Source organism: Arachis stenosperma, chromosome 10 (genome assembly GCF_014773155.1).
Source record: "Arachis stenosperma cultivar V10309 chromosome 10, arast.V10309.gnm1.PFL2, whole genome shotgun sequence".
NCBI classification, from domain to species: domain Eukaryota; kingdom Viridiplantae; phylum Streptophyta; class Magnoliopsida; order Fabales; family Fabaceae; genus Arachis; species Arachis stenosperma.
Window position 1 is genome coordinate 4,849,822 of NC_080386.1, and position 18,034 is coordinate 4,867,855.

The 18,034-nt window shown below is 32.5% G+C and overlaps 3 protein-coding genes across 3 annotated transcripts; 1 reads left to right on the forward strand and 2 right to left on the reverse strand.

The window, feature by feature from the left end:
* The first annotated feature begins 3,468 nt into the window (after window positions 1-3,468).
* LOC130956631 (calmodulin-interacting protein 111-like) lies at window positions 3,469-5,826 on the forward strand. The gene is made up of 3 exons (XM_057883658.1): window positions 3,469-3,532; window positions 4,647-5,131; window positions 5,530-5,826. The coding sequence occupies exons 1-3, from the start codon at window positions 3,469-3,471 to the stop codon at window positions 5,824-5,826; spliced, it is 846 nt and encodes a 281-aa protein (XP_057739641.1).
* A 2,124-nt stretch (window positions 5,827-7,950) lies between these two features.
* On the reverse strand, window positions 7,951-11,583 carry LOC130954215 (probable pectin methylesterase CGR3). Its single transcript, XM_057880943.1, has 7 exons — window positions 11,390-11,583; window positions 10,603-10,749; window positions 10,306-10,345; window positions 9,898-9,936; window positions 8,934-9,308; window positions 8,760-8,815; window positions 7,951-8,335 (listed from the first exon to the last, which is right to left on the reverse strand). The coding sequence occupies exons 2-7, from the start codon at window positions 10,723-10,725 to the stop codon at window positions 8,183-8,185; spliced, it is 786 nt and encodes a 261-aa protein (XP_057736926.1). The 5' UTR covers window positions 10,726-10,749; window positions 11,390-11,583; the 3' UTR covers window positions 7,951-8,182.
* Window positions 11,584-13,603: 2,020 nt separating this feature from the next.
* Window positions 13,604-17,454, reverse strand: LOC130956077 (squalene monooxygenase SE1-like). The gene is made up of 8 exons (XM_057883102.1): window positions 16,957-17,454; window positions 16,415-16,526; window positions 16,082-16,256; window positions 15,819-15,987; window positions 15,518-15,736; window positions 15,153-15,428; window positions 14,630-14,908; window positions 13,604-14,161 (listed from the first exon to the last, which is right to left on the reverse strand). Exons 1-8 carry the CDS (start codon window positions 17,239-17,241, stop codon window positions 14,048-14,050), a joined length of 1,629 nt encoding a protein of 542 aa, XP_057739085.1. The 5' UTR covers window positions 17,242-17,454; the 3' UTR covers window positions 13,604-14,047.
* Between the last annotated feature and the right edge of the window lie 580 nt (window positions 17,455-18,034).

The window sequence follows — 18,034 nt, forward strand, 5'->3', positions numbered from 1 at the left end:
TTTTTCTTTTCAATTGGGTCCCTATACATTTTTTTTTCAATTTAGTCCCTGTTAACGTTAAACGTCAAAAAAATGTTAGTGAATTGTGAAATTACTTGTATACCCTTAGGGACCCAATTGAAAAGAAAAAAAGTATAGGAACCTAATTGAAAATTCAATAAAACTATAAATATTTAATGAAAGATATTCCTATAATCTCTATTCAATAATTCTACAACATAAAAGATATTCCTATAACCCTTTTTATTTTGTCACTATCATTCTTTTATTTATTTATATAAATTATACAAAAAATATCTTTTTTTTAACTTTTAAAATATCTTATTTTAAGAACATACAAAAAAAAAGATTGGATAAAATGATACAGAAATAATAGTAATAAGTATATATAAAATGAATTGTCAAAATTATTCTCGAAAATATAACAAATCAAAATTTATACAATACAACAAGATAAAAAATGTATTAACGTAACTTTTTCTAAAAATTACACTTACACAGTTAATTGAAAAAAAGAAACCACTTACACAAATTAAGGTGAGTATAACTCTAAAGACTAATAAAATTATTAACTCTAAATCTCGTTTCTAAAAGTAAGGCATTTTGTTATTCATTTATTTAAAAAAGTCAAAGATCAATTGATTCATCCATAAGGCCAAAATGGACACCTCTTATGTGTAACTTTATATATATATATATAGTCAACAAAGTTTAGGGCATTAAATAGTATATTTATTAAGAAATTAAATTTTAGAGACTTAGTTTATATATAATCCAAAATCCCAATACTATATAGATTATAGATTGATAGTCAGCACTTTTGATGAAACCTAAACTAAAGCACTATAATGAGTAAGAGTTTACGAATCTAATAAATCTAATGCTAGTTACTGTTGCTATAATGTGAAAGAGATGAATCTTGTGATTATGTGATCTAAGAAACAGAGCAGATTATGAGGCTGGAAAAGAAGAAAGTAGATGATCGAATTAATTTGAATATTATCATTCAAGAAGTGTTAACTGACTAATAATTAGAAACAAATTCTAACGAATTTACACAAATATTTTAACTGACTCACACACACATATCTTAACAAACTTTTTCTTTTACAGTGGATGATCAATTGGAACCTTTTCCATCTTCTTAACCACACTGGACCCATCAATAACTTTTCCAGACACAACATGCTTTCTATCAAGCCATTCAATCTTGGCAGTACATATAAAAAATTTGAGAACCATTTGTATGGGGTCCTAAATTCGCCATAGAAAGCATACCAGGTCCTGTATGCTTCAACTTGAAATTCTCATCGATGAATTTAAAATCATAAATTGACTATCTAGCAGTTCCATTTTCTCAATCTCCACCCTGACACATAAACTGAGGAATAATTCGGTGAAACGAATATTCTTTGTAGTGCAAAGGTTTCCCAGATTTTTCAATCCCAGCAGCTATTTTTGGTGTTACATCAGCAAACAGCTCCATTACTATTCTCCCTGCTTCCATTCGCCTGAAAAAGTTTGCTATAAACAATAATCAATACACCACTTCAATTAGCAGTAACAACCTGCAATTACATGTGCCTTCGTATTGTGCTGTGCAATATTATAATCTGTAAATAACATACAAAATCCAATTCATGATCATTACTTTACTAAAAGGGCAGAATTATATTATTAAGGTTGTAAGATACCTTTGCAATGAGTAGTGAAATTTCCATTCTCACAAAGGCACATGAAATTCTCTGTTTGTGTATCAAATCCACAAGTTTCACCTCCTTTGGATGGATCCTGGCAAGACACTCATAGTGAAAGAACACTCCAACCTAGTTAAAATTCCCTTCAACTGCAACAAGTCAATGGGATCAAGCCATTGCAGCTGCAAGTCCCTGCATCCAACCTAGTCAATCTAAGCCTCCATCTTTGCCACATTATCCTTAGACTTCATTCATACAGCTTCCACCCAAGGTGGTTCCTGGCTAAATAAAAAGGATCATCCTTAATCTCCTTATTCAGAGTATTTACAACAGTTTTCGCATCACTAACCAAACCCAAATTCAGTAAAAAAATTAATTTATATGTCAATTCACCAATTAACAAAATTTCTTTACATAAATATTCATAATGTAAATCCTAAATTACTATATCAAAACAATTCAGAAATCAATTCAAAAAAAATAGGCACTCAACCAATACCATTTTTTTGAAAATTAAAATTAGCATAAACATGTTACATCAAGTTTTAAAAATTGAAAAAAAAAATCAAATGTTATATGTTACCTGTTTTGTGACAGATCGAGTACAGGGAAATCGAGGAGAGGCGCAGCGCGGCGACGAGAGGCCAGACGGGAGGTCAGGCGCGGCGAGGCTCGGCGCGGTGCGGTGCGGCGCAGCGACGTCAGGCGAGGAACGGCGACGGCTTGGATGGGAAAATAGCGCAGAAGACCTCCGAACAGGGAAGGCGACGGAGGCAGGAGATGGAGACACACACGCCGTGGACAAACGGTTGCACTCGATCGCAGACACCCACGCCGTCGACGGAGGCAAGAGACGGAGAAGGAAAGGAGAAACTTAGGGTTTCTTTTTTTTTTCTTAGGAATGAAATGTGAGGGGTTGTTTGGGTATTAGAGAAAAATTCAGATGACTTTATCAAGTCTCTACAGTTAATTGTCAAGAATATTCTTTTTTTTTAGGAATATTCTGTTATCTCAAACGTTACACTGACGGTAGGGATTTAATTGAAAAAAAAAAGTAAGGTATAGGGACCCAATTGAAAAGAAAAAAAGTATAGAGACCTAATTGAAAATTCGGTAAAATTATAGGGACCTGCAGAATAATTAAACCTTTTTTTTATTTTATCTTTATACACTAATTTTTTTTTAATTTAATCTCTAATAAAAATGTTTGAAGTAACATAATATTCTATTAGAAAAAAAGAACATTCTCATAACTGGATTAGAATAACTAATTGAAGACACTTTCATATTTTTAAAATACCAAAAGAATCCTTGACATTTTGTCTCAAAGTCAAAAAATCTTAGCTGGCCCTAAGTTCTTCTCCAAAGTTTCCATCTAGCCGCGTTTCTCCTTTGTCGCATTGTGGTGTCATCGTCCGTGGCGTAATCATCGTCCGTCGCTTGGTGGTCGTCATTTCTCTCTGTCGTCGACGGGTGCTTTGCTCGTCCACCATCAGTGGACCCATTGCCGCGCCTCGCTTCATTGCTATTTACGCAAATCCTTGAGGACCTGGCCTTTACAGTTCAACATTCTCATAAAAAAACCTCAGCCAATGACAAGGGCTTTAGAGCGGTTACCAAAATTGTAAAATCTCAAGTGGAGCCACACTCAGATTTCACGTGCCCTTGTGTGGTGGTCAAAGACACAAGCATGCGTCTCGTCAGGCACTTATGGTGTGCGCCAAAGCGATTCAAGAAGGAAAGCTTGACCTCGCTGACGTGCTCGTGAGCCATGTGTCGCTCCTTGCGTCGCAGCAGGCGGTGGGATGAGAAAAATCGCCACCAACGTCTTCCTGGTGAGTGCTTGCATCGCTGCATCGCGCCTCCGTCCCTCCCTTACCTCCAATTTAATTGATTGTAGGTGGAAAATTAATTTCTTAAAGATATTTGAGTCTGATCACTAAATGTTTGAGTATATTAGTCTCTGATGAAGTTGCAGATTTGAAATTTAGCTGGTTCTAATTTGAGAACATTATTATGTCTGAAGTAAGAAATAAACTGGAATTTGATAAGCCATTTGAGTTCATGGTTTGCGAAATTTTTAATTTCTCTAATGTTATATTGGATTACAAAGCCTATTATTTTTTGTGATATATTATTGGTATTAAATTTTTTAATATTGAAATATGGTAGTACTGTTTAAATTGTATTGATTTGCACTCCAAATATTATGTAGTTATTGAAAATGGCTTTTTCATTTTGTCCCATGTTGTAGTTCTATCATATTTTCCTTATGCTGTAGGTGAAGTTCCATTAGGTGTAGAAAAATTCTTTTTATTAGTATTCTCTTTTCTTTAACTATCAAAACTGTTGGATTGAACTTTGTACCATCGATAAAAAGAAATCGAGCTGCAATGTGTGTTAGAAGAGAAAAATTGGAAAGTAGAGAAATCTAAGAGAAATATGAATTTATTATAAATGGAAAATAGGGGTATACAAATAATTTCACAATTCAATAACGTTTGTTTGATGTTTAACGTTATCAAAGGACTAAATTTTAAAAAAAAATTAACGTATAAAAACCTAATTGAAAAGAAAAAATATAGAAACCTAATTAAAAATTTGATAAAATTATAGAAACTTACAAAATAATTAAACTATAGAGTAAAGGACAAATAGGTCCCTTACCTTTTTGTCGCGGACATTTTCGTCCTCAAGGAAGGAAAAATACATTCAAGTCCCTCACTCCTGAAAAATGTGGACATTTCAACCCTTTCGTTGAATTCAGGCGTTTGGGCTGGACGAAAAAGTCTGACCTGGTAGAGGTGGCGTTGACCTGGCCGTTACGGAGCCCATGTGGCAGGAGCTTTTCGAAACAGGACATATAAGTCCCCAAAGAGTAAAACAATGCCGTTTTGTTACCTCCCCCAATCTTTTAAATTCTTCTGCCCTAATCCCTCGTTTGCACAGAAACGGCAAAGTGGGTGTTGTGGGGAGTGAAGGAAGAAAGAAAATTCTTTCTTCCATGGCATCTGAAGGAGTATCATCAAGCTGGAGAAGAAGTGGAGGTCAGTTCGGCTCGAGCTCGCATCCTAACGGAAAGGATGGCAAAGATGGCGTCTCACCCAAGTGCTGGTGTTCCATTCTTTTTTCTATCAGGTTCAGAGTTCATTGAGATGTTTGTTGGTGTAGGTGCTTCAAGGGTGAGGGACTTGTTCAACAAGGAAAAAGTGAATTCGTCGTGTTTGGTGTTCATTGATGAATTAGATGCTGTAGGGAGGCAGAGAGGTACTGGCATTGGTGGAGGGAATGATGAAAGAGAAAAAACAGTGAATCAATTACTCACTGAAATGGACGGATTCACTGAAAATACTGGTGTTATTGTCATTGATGTCACCAATAGACCTAAGATTCTTAATTCTACATTGCTTAGACCTGACAGGTTTGATAGGCAGGTAATAAACTTTTGTGTTTCATAAGCATGAAATAATTTCTATCTATAATTGAAGTTGAATCCGTGTCAAGAAATACGTCATTAATGTTTATTTTTATTTTTTCTATATGCTAGTGTTGGATATCCTGATATAAGAGGGAGGGAATTTGTATTGTAGAAGAATGATTCAAGAAAGTAAAAAAAATGGCATGGTTTCTTTGAATTTGTATCAAGTTCATGTGATTAGAATGTAATGTTTTCTAAATACTTAATACATTTATGTTATCCATGAGTGAGGTATATATTCCAGCTATTTCAATTACCACAACTATTCCAATTACCACAACTGCTACAATTATAGCCACTATGGCTATTGTTTTAGACCCCAAAATTCTGTATTTTCCTAAAATCTTCAAGTAGCATGAGCATGAAAGAAGAATAGAAACTGTGACACTTAGAAATGCTCCAACCAGAGACATTAGTTCCCTAAATAAAGGCACTGTCAATGCAATAATGACAGTGCTGGTTACTATCATAGTGTTGACCAAAATTTTGGTGAATCTATTCTTGTACTTTCTTGGAAGCAAATTTTTCAAAGCATTGGTGATAGGTGTTGTCATCAAAGCATACTTCGATATTGGATTGACCAATGTTGTGTATATTGCTACTCTTGAGCTTAATTTGTCTATTGGCAGGTTCAATGTTACTTGTGATTGAACGTTTGGACCAAATATGAGGTATCCGATTATAGCCATAGAAGCATAACCAGCTGCGGTTAAAAAAAAGCACACAAACAGAACCTGCAATGTAAAGAAAAAACCCAAATTGGATGAGAAACAAAAACAACTCCTCTTGCGTGAAAATTTTACATTAGCTAGTCCTCTATGATGTATACTTTTTATCAACAAAATTTCGCCTTTCGAAATTAGGTCTTCCATTCTCAAAGCATCAAAAATCTTGATCAAGGAAGGAGCAATTGGCAGAGTGGTAGAAAGGGTAGGATTCATCCCAAATCTAGTTACCATCATAAACATTGCATTGATCGCCTTTTTTAGAGAGAAACTGAACTAGTGGAGGAGCAGCGGAAGAAGAAGAAGAAGCAGCGTAGTTCCCCAAGAACGTAAGCCTCTGTAATCGAGGTAGAAGAAGCAGGAGAGGAAGACGAGGAGGATGAGCAAAAAGAAGCTAGCTATGCCAAGATTGGAGGAGCAAGAACTCATAAGCAAGAAGAAGCTACTTGGGTAAAACAAAGTCTTCCCTTTCTTCTTCATCCACTACACCCACTTCACCGTTTCTATGGAGTCGAAGGATTAGGGCTCAACAATTTGAAAGATTGGGTGAGGTGGTGAAATGGTGTCGTTTTAGTGCGTGGGGACTAATTTGTCCTATTTTCAAAAGCTGAAAGCCACGTGTCATCTCGTAACGGCCAGACCAGCTCTACGTTTGCCACATCAGAATTTTCCGTTGGATCTAACGGAGTGAATTCAACGGAAGGATAAATTTGTCCGCGTTTTGGAAAGGTCAGGAACATGAATGTATTTTTTTAATCTTTGAGGACTAAAATATTCACACAAAAAAAGGTCAAGAACCTATTTGTTCTTTACTCTAAACTATATTATAATTTATAAAGTATATACTCAAGTGTGGTTCAATAATTTGTTTTTTAAGAAGAAAAAAAATTATGCATGGCTGTTGTGGGCACACGTGATTGATCAAGGATTGTACAATTCATAAATGTTGTGCATTATTACACATACAATCATCCAAATATTTTTAAATGTTACCTAACAGTATATACAAAACCCATAATGCCTTTTAAGACCTTTCTTAAGTTTTAGTAAGACGAAAGAATTCATATGGCACGAGATGTTTGTGCTTATGGAGCCATGCTTTGTCCAGCTGTAACATCATGGGTGGGATTGTGGGAACTGGGAAGGGTATTCGAATATTATATATTCTAATTGAATCTTGAAAGCACCTTCAATTCAATTCCCATCCAAACAATTCAGAACCGCTATGTATCACTAATTCCCAAAAGCCTCTTTTCTTACATGAACCATTCAACTTGAATTTAGGAACAAGTATGATTGTAAATTCAATGTACATGAGCAAGCATGCGTGTAATTTATTACAAAAAAACATTATTTTTAAACCAAAATTAACCATTAAAAGCAATTACTAATATATTTGTATTTCAATATATATTTTATATTAGTGACGAACTTTAGTAGTTAATTTTAGTATACACGTAACATAATCAAATTTATTATACATCTTACATATTCTGGCATATATAATTGAGATACTATTAATTAAATCTGACTCCTCTAAAATTATATTGTTACCTTGAAGAAAAAAATACACCATTAATCACTATCAAATTAAAATAATAAAACTTACAAATAATAAATATTACAAATTCCAAAATGATTGAAACTTTATTTATTATTTTACTAACATTGTTATTTTAAAAGATCTTTTTTTTATTAATTAATAATAACTGACAAGATAATAATTAAGATATTAACACATATTTAGTCGAACACGTTAAATATTAATGATTACTCATAAGATAATAATTAGGATATTAACACATATTTGATCGAATACATCAAAACATTTAACGATTATCAGTTATCCTAATTCCTGTTTGTGCAGCTCTCTGCTATTAAAAATAAAAATAAATAAAAAAAACCTGCCTTATAAGCAACAAAGGGATGTTGCTCTTTGATGATATAATAATATTCAAATAAACTAGAGATTACTTGTAGTAGTCATGAAACATGAGTGTCAATTGTGAAATTATATTGGCGATTCTTCTAAATAATAAAACACCATCAAGACGAATTAAATAGTTTACAAATGGGATTACCAAGAAAATAAATAATTAATGTATCAATGTCTCATCATTATAGTAATTTGGAATATCAAATCAAATAATACTATAATTTCCATCAAAATATATATATGTGGAACTTTTACCCTTCGGGTGCTCAAGGTGCCTATATATATCAGCATGCTTTCTAAACCAATAATAAGTGATGAAGAGTTCAAAACAAGGAAGCTGAAAAATTCAAGCGTATGATTTGAGGTGAAATACTTGGCAACCTGGCTTGTATCCTTTCTTGGTTGAAGCCTGCTCAAACTTCTTGCCAGCAGTTTCATTCTCTTCCAAGCTTGTCTGAACAAAAAACCTAATCCACCACGATGAGCTGCGCAGTTTCGCCTTCATAAAAACAAGAACATCAAGTCCCCAACAAGGAGAAGCTTAATTAGAAGCATAACTAAGTTCAAGTGAAATTTGGACAGAAATATGCAGTCTACTTAGTTTTTCTTTGAACAATTTCATCAGTATGTAATTTCCAAATTTGGACCTACATTTGCTTACGTTTGTACTAAAATTATTACGTCTTTATTGATTAATATAAAGAAAATTCACGAAAGCAAGCTTGATAAAAAAACTAACTCAACTTGATATTTGGCAATACAATCAGTTGAATCTAAGTCATCTTCTCTCCTTCTGCCTATCAAACTATCATGGTTTCAATCTATGCTACTTCCCTTTCTTCTTTCCAAGAGAAATCATTCCCTTATCCAAATATGCCAAAATCCCAAAAAGATATCAAATTCAATAAATACTAGTGACTTACTGGACGCCCAAATTTGGCCACTTCTCCACCTCTAGCTCTCTGCTGACCCGGATAACCTGAAACAAAGATGACATGTCAGGACAAAGAAAGCGAAAAGTGAACCAAACATAACCTGCATAACTTTTTGTATACAGTTATGCCATCAAACAAGCTGCTTAACATAAGGGGATCTACCTGCGAAGATAACAACTCCATCAGCAGATACCCTCACCAACTCTGGCACGGTTCTGTTCAGGTATCTTGGAGATAAGTAGTCCAATGCATCTGATACAATTACAAGAGAAAATGACTTTGCACGGTAAGGGAGAGGAAACTTCAAGTCAGCTACACGCACAATGCCCTTGCGTACAAGACTCTTGCACTTCGAACTGACATCATCTAATTCATATGGTTCAATTCCCCAAGCCTCGGTATCCTCTTCTTGATATAGACTGGATACCATGGAACAAGATTCAGGGCCGACATGCAAAACCTTGTGCATACTGTCTCCGTATGCTTTCTTCAACAGGGGCAATGTTTGTAGAACTTCTGCTGTGCAGGAGCCTCCACCTGCATATGCACACTAGAAATGCTACAGGACCCAAAATCTGAAAAAGGCAGTTCTAAATTACATACTAATGAAATTGTACTACTTAAAATACCGAGACAGTTATAAACAATGTCCAACATTCAGATTCACATACATTATCATCAATTAAGCATGGATAAGTATGATACACCTAGTCACCATCTATATTATAAAAATATCTGTCTCTAGCAAATTTTAGAAAGAACATGAAAAATATAAAACTGATTCTTTATGTCTAAATTATTGCACTGAGAGACAAAAGAAAATTTATGTTGCCATGGCACTCAAATTCAGCACACTTGAAGTATATTGACAAGAATCATTATGAAACAAGCATAAGGGAAAAATCAGAATATCAGACGAGCTCCCCAAAATTTTAGTATCTATTTTTGCACACATGCTTTAAAAAACAATAACAGTCTTTAGAGCCTATCTGGAGGAAATTAGAAAAACAGAATAACTCAGTACTTCAGCTTTACATGAATAATGCACATGCTGTCCTATAAGGAAAGTGCTTAGGAAGCTTAATATTTAAAATAAAATTAAAAAAATGATAGTTTAGATATTTACCTTCAAGTTTACTTACATCCTTGATATCACTGCTACTCCCTGCATGTGACAAATGCATTGGAGCAACAATCAGTACCACTAGAATTTTGAAGCATAGACAAATTCATGACATTATTTTCATTGTCAGTTCATTCACCGATTTTGCTATTTTTTCCCTTCTTTCTATATATTTGTCTTTGTAATGGTTTTATTTGACCAAATTTGACCACTTCAGAGTGACATAATGATCATGGCAGGATAATACAGGTTCTAAATGATTGATGCAAATCAAGGACCATCTTCTTCCAATGCCAACATAACTTGTGCATTGCTTTTAGAAAGTAACAATTCCAAAATCCTTTTATCTTTGACAACTAGGGTTGTACTTACAGATTCTATGCTACATTGCCAATTGACAAAGTTACAAACCTGAATTGCTATAACAATAACCGATCAGAAGGATTGCACCCTGTAAATTTGCAAATAATCAAATACCACCTATTAGATATGCAATGTGTTGAAAGCGACAAATATAGTAAATTGAGAAAACCAATAATGACTAATGAGTTGCAAAAGGAGGAGATCAAGGAGAACATTGTTTACGAATGTAGGATTTTTTGGTGCTAAAAAAGTGCACATCTAATAGGCAAACAAACATATTGCACATAAATATAATGGTACCTTAGCATCTTTGTAATGAAAATCACAATTCAAATAAAAGTTTACCACAACAACAAGGCCGATAGATAGCACTGGAGAGTTGCGAGATTTGGACTGAATAGAGGCCACAAATGGTATACTTCCAGCATCAGCTAACCGACGCGAAGGATTTACCAGCCTCCTTGACATGATAATAGCAGTGAGCCTTCAAACCTATCAGAAGTTTTAAGGACATGTTCAATTCTGGTATTTCCACAAAAGGTAAATAAGATACTTCTAGTTTTATATTCTAAGACATGTTTTCCAGAATCCAGAGTCACTATCAACTATATTTTGCAGTGCTAACAACCTAAGTTACACACAGCAAAAGTCACCTAACAATCCCATTATACTTCCATATAGAAAAATCCAATTTTCTTCCCTATATCACTTTTCATTAAAGAAATTAGCTTGGCAAGTTGTAATTGCTAACCATAGTTACTTCTCTATGAGATTATATAACAACCGACATCAATGATAGATTCTAACAACCTCTAATAATGATGAAAAGGGCTCAGAAACAGGGCACAGTTACGCTAAGCTTAATAAAAATGTCTATTTCACAACTTCAAAAAATACTTGAAAAAAGATCACCCCAGAAAGGGTTTAAGTTCTAATCGAACACGAAGTTCATACAAATCCATTCAGAAAATGACTATAGCTTTGAAGGAAGCAAAGAAACAATAAATTACAAAACTTAATACTAAAAATGTAAGCTTTAGCGCATAAGAGTTCAGAATCATTAAAGGAAGCAAAGCGGGTATGCCTGGAAAATGGAAAGATTGAAGAATTGCGGGAAGTGAGGAATGGTTACCTGAGGCTGATAACAAAATGAAGAAAGATTAGATCTCTGTATAGTGAGAACTGAGCACTGAGATCAGATCTGAGAAGTGTGTGACTCAGAGTCAGAAAGCGGTGAAATCTATAGACTTGGATTTGGATATAGACGCAATGGCATCTAGTATGTTTTTTTTCCCTTTTTATTTTTCTTTTTTTTTTTAATATTCGTTTTCTGATATAGTATTTTTTTTCCTCAGTTAGATTTATGCGCACTTACTTTCCGAGTGTGTGAGAGATTCTGACGGATGTGTGTGTATGATAGTAGTAGTAAAGTGCAAGTTGCAACAGCTATGATCCACAACTATTATTTAATTCAAATTTCACTTATTCGGTAACTTTGCACTTTGTGATAATTACAAATTACATTGCATGATTACTATAAATTTTGGATTTATATCCTTGATCGGCAGAGGTTCTTGCCATTTTGTATTTCCACATTTTTTCGTTGAGATTAATACTTACTTAATCTGGTCTTTAAAACCATGGAGTCTCCTATAATTTTAAACTTCTTGTTTTCCTTCAAGGGGTTTGTTCGGATGGATTTTTAAGAAAAAAAAATATTTTTTTAGTTATTTTTTTAAAAGATTTTATAAAAAGTAAAAATAATTTTATATTTTAATATTTTATTAAAATTATTTTTTTATTTATTAATTATGTTTAAATATAATAATATAAAAGTATTATTTATTTATTTATTAAGTAAAAAATATCATTTTTTTTAAATTTTTTTAAAAAAATATAAATTGTAACTTTTGAAAAAATTCTTTTTTTATTTTTACTAGTATTTTTATTTTTATTATGAAAAATTTACTAAATACGATAAAAAATAAAAAATATCTTTTCAGTAAAAATATTTTTTTATCAATTTCATGACACTCAAATAATCAACAAGTCTACTTCAAAAGTTTAAGATGTTTATTTTAATTTTTAATTTTTGTTTAATAATAATAATATGATAGATTATTTCATCAATTATATTAAACACAAATATAATCATTTAAAAAAGAAAGAATAATAATTATCAGCTGCATTTTTCATATAGCATTCCCACCATAATTGACCACCAAATCCATTATTAATTTTGGGGGAAAAACATAAAAGGAGAATGATTGCTCTTTCAAATTATGCACTATATCAATAAAAAAATATAAATTACTAATCTTTTTTTGTGACTATATAAATTACTAATCTGTTATTATATAAAATATATTTTGAAATATAAAATATATATTAAAAATATATATAAATAAATAGATAGTAATTAACTTAGTGATTAATTTTTATATTTTTGTATGAAAAATACTATATGCACAATTCACTTCTCTCTATATCTTTTTGCTTTTAATATTAAAATTAATTAATAAAAAAAACAAAAAATATCGTTTATACCATAAATTATAGAAAAAGTGTGACACAAATATTATTTCACCTCTTGTATAGAATACTAGCATGTGATTGGAACCTAACAAGCCAGAATTATGGAAAGTAGGGACGGGGAAGGTGAAGTTAACATGTTTACATCAAACTTTTTTGTTTTAGAATGTACATATAATAACATATCACTTTTTGTTCCAAGGCAATGAAGTATGCCAGCAAATAAGCTTAATTGTATTGATGGTATATATAACTACATTTGCAATTATGGATGACCCTACAAACATTTTCCCAAAACTATAAAAGAATTTTTAAAGAACCACGGATAAATGTGAGTTACAACCAATCTGCCTAAACTCAAGTAACCCCCCTCAACTGAGAAATATTAAATTTTACATAGTAGCTATAAGCCTAAGCAAGTGATAAGTATATAAGGTTACATTTGTTTCTGAAAACAAAATAAAATAAAATATTAAAAATAAAAATATAAAAATTAATATTTTTATATTTTATTTGATAATAAATTAAAATAAATTATAAAAATTTAATTTATTTTTATTTTTTATTTTTTATTTTTTTATTTAAAAAATGTGAGAAAAATAATATAATAATAAAAAATATAATTATAAAAAATTAATAAAAATAATAAAAAAAATAAGTTATATTTTTTGTTAATATTTTTTTGTCTTTTTTATTAAGATAGATACAAAATATACTAATTCACTGTCTTTTAACATAATATTTTATCTGTCAAACACAATTTTATATTTCCGTATTCAGATGCAAGTTAAATTACTATGTTTTGCACAAAGTCAAAAGTCAAAAGTCTTTCCGCTTTTAGAATATAAGAATCATCATTACTCATTATCATGTTCTACATTTTATGGCCATTTCAATGTAGGACCGGTTCATTTAACACACTACAAATCTACAACTACATATTTCAAAGTTTCAGCACTACCCTCATCACTATTGCCTCTTGTATTCACTGATATGCATAGAGGTCAATAAATCATACTGTATACAGAGTACAGACCAATTAATTCTTACAAGATTTGTGTTTGGGAACTTTGTTTTGTCCCATATTCAAAATGACTTCTTCAAATTTTATGATACAAATTGCACAAAATCAATGTCTTATTTATTTTTGGCAAGATACTAATTACACTTGCAAACAAGTTGGACACTGACTTATATTCTGTTATTCTTTATCTGTCATTGTCACAAGACAATGGAACAAACATAATGCAAGTATCATTTAGTTCTGCAAATTAACAGGGGGAGTTCTGTAGTATGCTGGCACAGTTACTGGGAAGAACATTTGTCTAACTCCTTCAGCCTTGATAATAGGGAAGATTATACCTGATGCTCCCTGAAATATCAGCAAAATATTTTTGAGCTTGTTGCAGAGCAAATCACAAATGATAAACAAACATTATTAAGGTTGCGTTTGGAAGGAAACTAAGATTAAATGTATTGTGTTTGATGTAAATATCTAAGATTGAGTTATGTCTCAGTATCATGTCTGGTTGAAAATAAATATGGAGACTGAAAAGTAGATTTGGAATTGAAAAATTAAATGATAGTATTTTTTGTAAGAAATGTTATTAAAATTTTAGTCTCTGTTTTTAGAAATATCAGTTCCTGTGTTTCCACTTTTTAGAGATACTGGATAAACTGAAATTTTGTATTCCATGACTGAAAAAAATTTGGTCTCTGATTACTAAACACAATATTCAGTGTCAGTTCTTCCCAATTTCGAAAAAAAAAATGCAGCTTAATATTTCACCAATTATGCCAAGCTTACAAAAAAAATGTGCAAAAAAAAAAAAGAACTCACAGAGATCAATCTAGCTCCCATCCACATGCGTGTTGGTGAAGGAAATGGCACGAGCAAGCGGCCAACGCCATATATAGCGACAGCAAAGAAATGGAGAACCAAGCTTAATGGGCGAGGATTGAGACCAGAGAGTAGAGCTATTGGTCCCTGAGAGAACACACCTCCAAGGCTCAAATAATCAAAACATGCTTGCCTCATTTCCTTCCTAGCCGGATCAGGTGATGCGCAGAACACCTTGTACAATGCACCTGCCAATGTGTTTATGGTTGATGCCACTGGCTGCAATGCAAACACATTCAACATAAAATCAACCCGAGATATATCTAGATACTGTATTAATCTATAATATCCTTATTAGAGATATAAACAATTCCCGTTTCATGACATGATATCAGAACTTTTATGATTAAAAAGAGAAGCTCTTGCATGAAAAGTGTATTAGAAATATATCTATTCATGCGTCTCTTTCTATTAGCTTAAGCTTTTGAGCGAAGCAGTTTCGACAATGCTAAACTTATTATACCTTACGTAGAGTGTAGAATGATTCAAGATAGTTGCAAAGAGCAGTAGAATCATGGAGATCGCGCAAAGGCCTAAGAAGATCTCTTAACAGAACAATGTCAGACAAAGCCACAGTCATTCCCCCTCCTGTTAAAGGGTGACGCATGTTGAATGCGTCGCCCATTAGAAGAGCACCAGGTGTTGGATATGGAGATGCAGGCATGCTTCTATTTGGCATGCTTCTTATGTTCCCTTTTTCCACTGTTGCTATAAAGGAATCATGCAGCTCTGAAGGCACCTAATGAAACATTCATACATACTAGTCCACATTCAAGAATGTTCATTATTTACAAAAGTATCAAATCTCAGAATGGTTCAGGTTTCTACCTGAGGAGCCACCACTGTTTTCAGATAACGTGCCATGTCGCCATTGCCAAGAGAAGGTAGTTTTTGGCCAGGCACATCCACCAAACACCGAATTTCAGTGCTGCTGATTGGATAAAACAAGATTGGTGAAGGATCACCTAAGATAACATGTCCATGGTTTGCATATGGAAGATTACAATTCTCCAGGATTAGACCAACAAAATAAGATGGTAGATCAACCTGAAAAAAGTTAAAAAATATCTTGAATAACTTTGAACTATGAACCATTATTCTATTCTACAATATGTGATAGAATTCATACCTTAGGATTGCAAAGAGAACGCCTTAAGTTGGAAAAACAACCATCACAAACTATGGTGAGAGGAGCCTTTGCTGTAAGCTCTTCTCCACTCTTAGTTTTGTAGTGAACTCCTTTAACAATTCCATTTTCTTCTAATAGAGATGTGACAGTTCCTTGTTCTAACTTTACACTGCAAAACATAAGCAAGATCATATGAACTTCATGTCTTCATGTATAGCTATTTATTCAAGAATCAAATTGTGAACTTGGTGAGAAAATTATACTTGGGAAGAGAAGAAGCCTTCGCTCGCATTCTTTGGATGAAACGGCCATTGTGAAAGCTTTTACCAGAAATATCAGAACTAAACTTTTCCAAAGGATAAGAGAGCTTGGTATTTTTCCCATCTTTGTAAAGGGCATAGCCAAAGACTTGTTGCGCATCAATTTCATCCACACAATCTGCAACAACTCATAACATTCATTCTATTAAGAGCCTTGAATTTGATGAGCAGAGTCAGGGGGAATCTGTTCATACCTAAGATTGAAATTCTTCAATAATTTGTCACAAAAAACCTTGTCATCCATCAGGAATTCAAGATTGAATATTTCTTGCTTACCCTCAAGTCCTAACTCAATCAGCTTAAGATAGCCCCCAGGTTGAAGCAATTCACCCACAATCCTGTCTTGTTCATTCAAGTCCCTTTCGATAACATGAACTCGTCTTCCATCCTGAGACAAAATCCACAATCCTGTCTTGTTCATTCATCCCTTTAGAACGTATAAAACTACTTTACATTGACAGTGTATCAAAATTAAATTCTAAAACATATATCTATGCTTCTCTTCATGAAAAAGAACCATTGGAGCTCCAAGCCATAGAAACAAAAACAGAAAATGGATATATACAAAACACTATTCTCTCTAGAATATACAATTCTTTGCTGCCTATAACTACATTTTCTGCATTTTATCCATATTCAACTTGCATAGTTTCATTCAGAACAGTCTTATAAGCTAACATTATTTATGTCAATTTAGTTAGACCATAGTATAAGATCTTATATATGAGTTAAGACTTATTTAGAGACTAGAACTCAAAGAAACCACCATAAAATAGAATTCTAAATAGAGGAAACTAGGAAAGAAGCATCTGTACTACCTTTCCAAGAGTGAAAGCAAGGGCTGCACCAGCAACACCAGCACCTACAATGATGATGTCATCACATCCTTCTGAGACTTCTGGTGGAGTCCATGTACCATTTTCTAAAGTCTTTATACTTTGTGCATGTGTTGTTGCACTTGGAACACTGGATTTTCTCTTGTTTGATGCAGAACCGTACAGAAAAAGCACAAGCACCAAACTAGAAGCTATGACACTTCCAAAAATGAACATATAATCCATTGCCAAGAATAAGAACAAGGGATTGGTGAAACTGTGAGACATAGTTTGGGAAATAATGAAGAGAGATTAATGAGAACTAAGAATGGTGATACACCCTTTTTGTTCTGTTGTTCGTGTGCGCCTTAACGTGTTACACTCTTCTTTCTTCATTCTTTTTATAGACGACCAACCAATTTTTATTTTTATTCTCTTAAAACGAAAAGTAAACTAGACCCTTCTTTAATAAATCATTTTTTATTCATTTTTTAAATTGAATCCAACTTCGATAGTATCTGATTTCACACATAAACCAATTATATTTGGCTAATCTTTTCGTGTCTCTTTTTTTTTTTCATTTTAAGAAACTAATACTTATCTATATCTATTCTATATAGTATATACAATACCAACAGGGTTTTATATATAACTGCTAATTTAGTGTTCCTATATATTTATATATGTTATCTTTTTATCTTTTATACTTATAACTATTTTTTCATATTTATCGTTTCATTTTTTTTAATTTTATCTTTATTATTCATTCTTTATTCTTTTATTTATTTCAAGAAAACATTGTATAATAACATGAAAATATAATACTAATGTGGTTTTTGAAAAACAAGCTGGGGTGGCTAGCTAGTTGGCTATTATGGTATTTTAGAATTTCAAATGTTTTGTTGGGCAGAACATAAAATAGGTTCCAACTAAAAATCTTAAAATATCAAATTATTAGCCTCTCATTTTTATAAATTTCTCAATTTTTTTTTTTATATGAGATTAACTTCATATATTTCTCACCATTACAATATTAATATGTTGATCAGCATGAGAGTATAATAATTATAAATAAATAGTA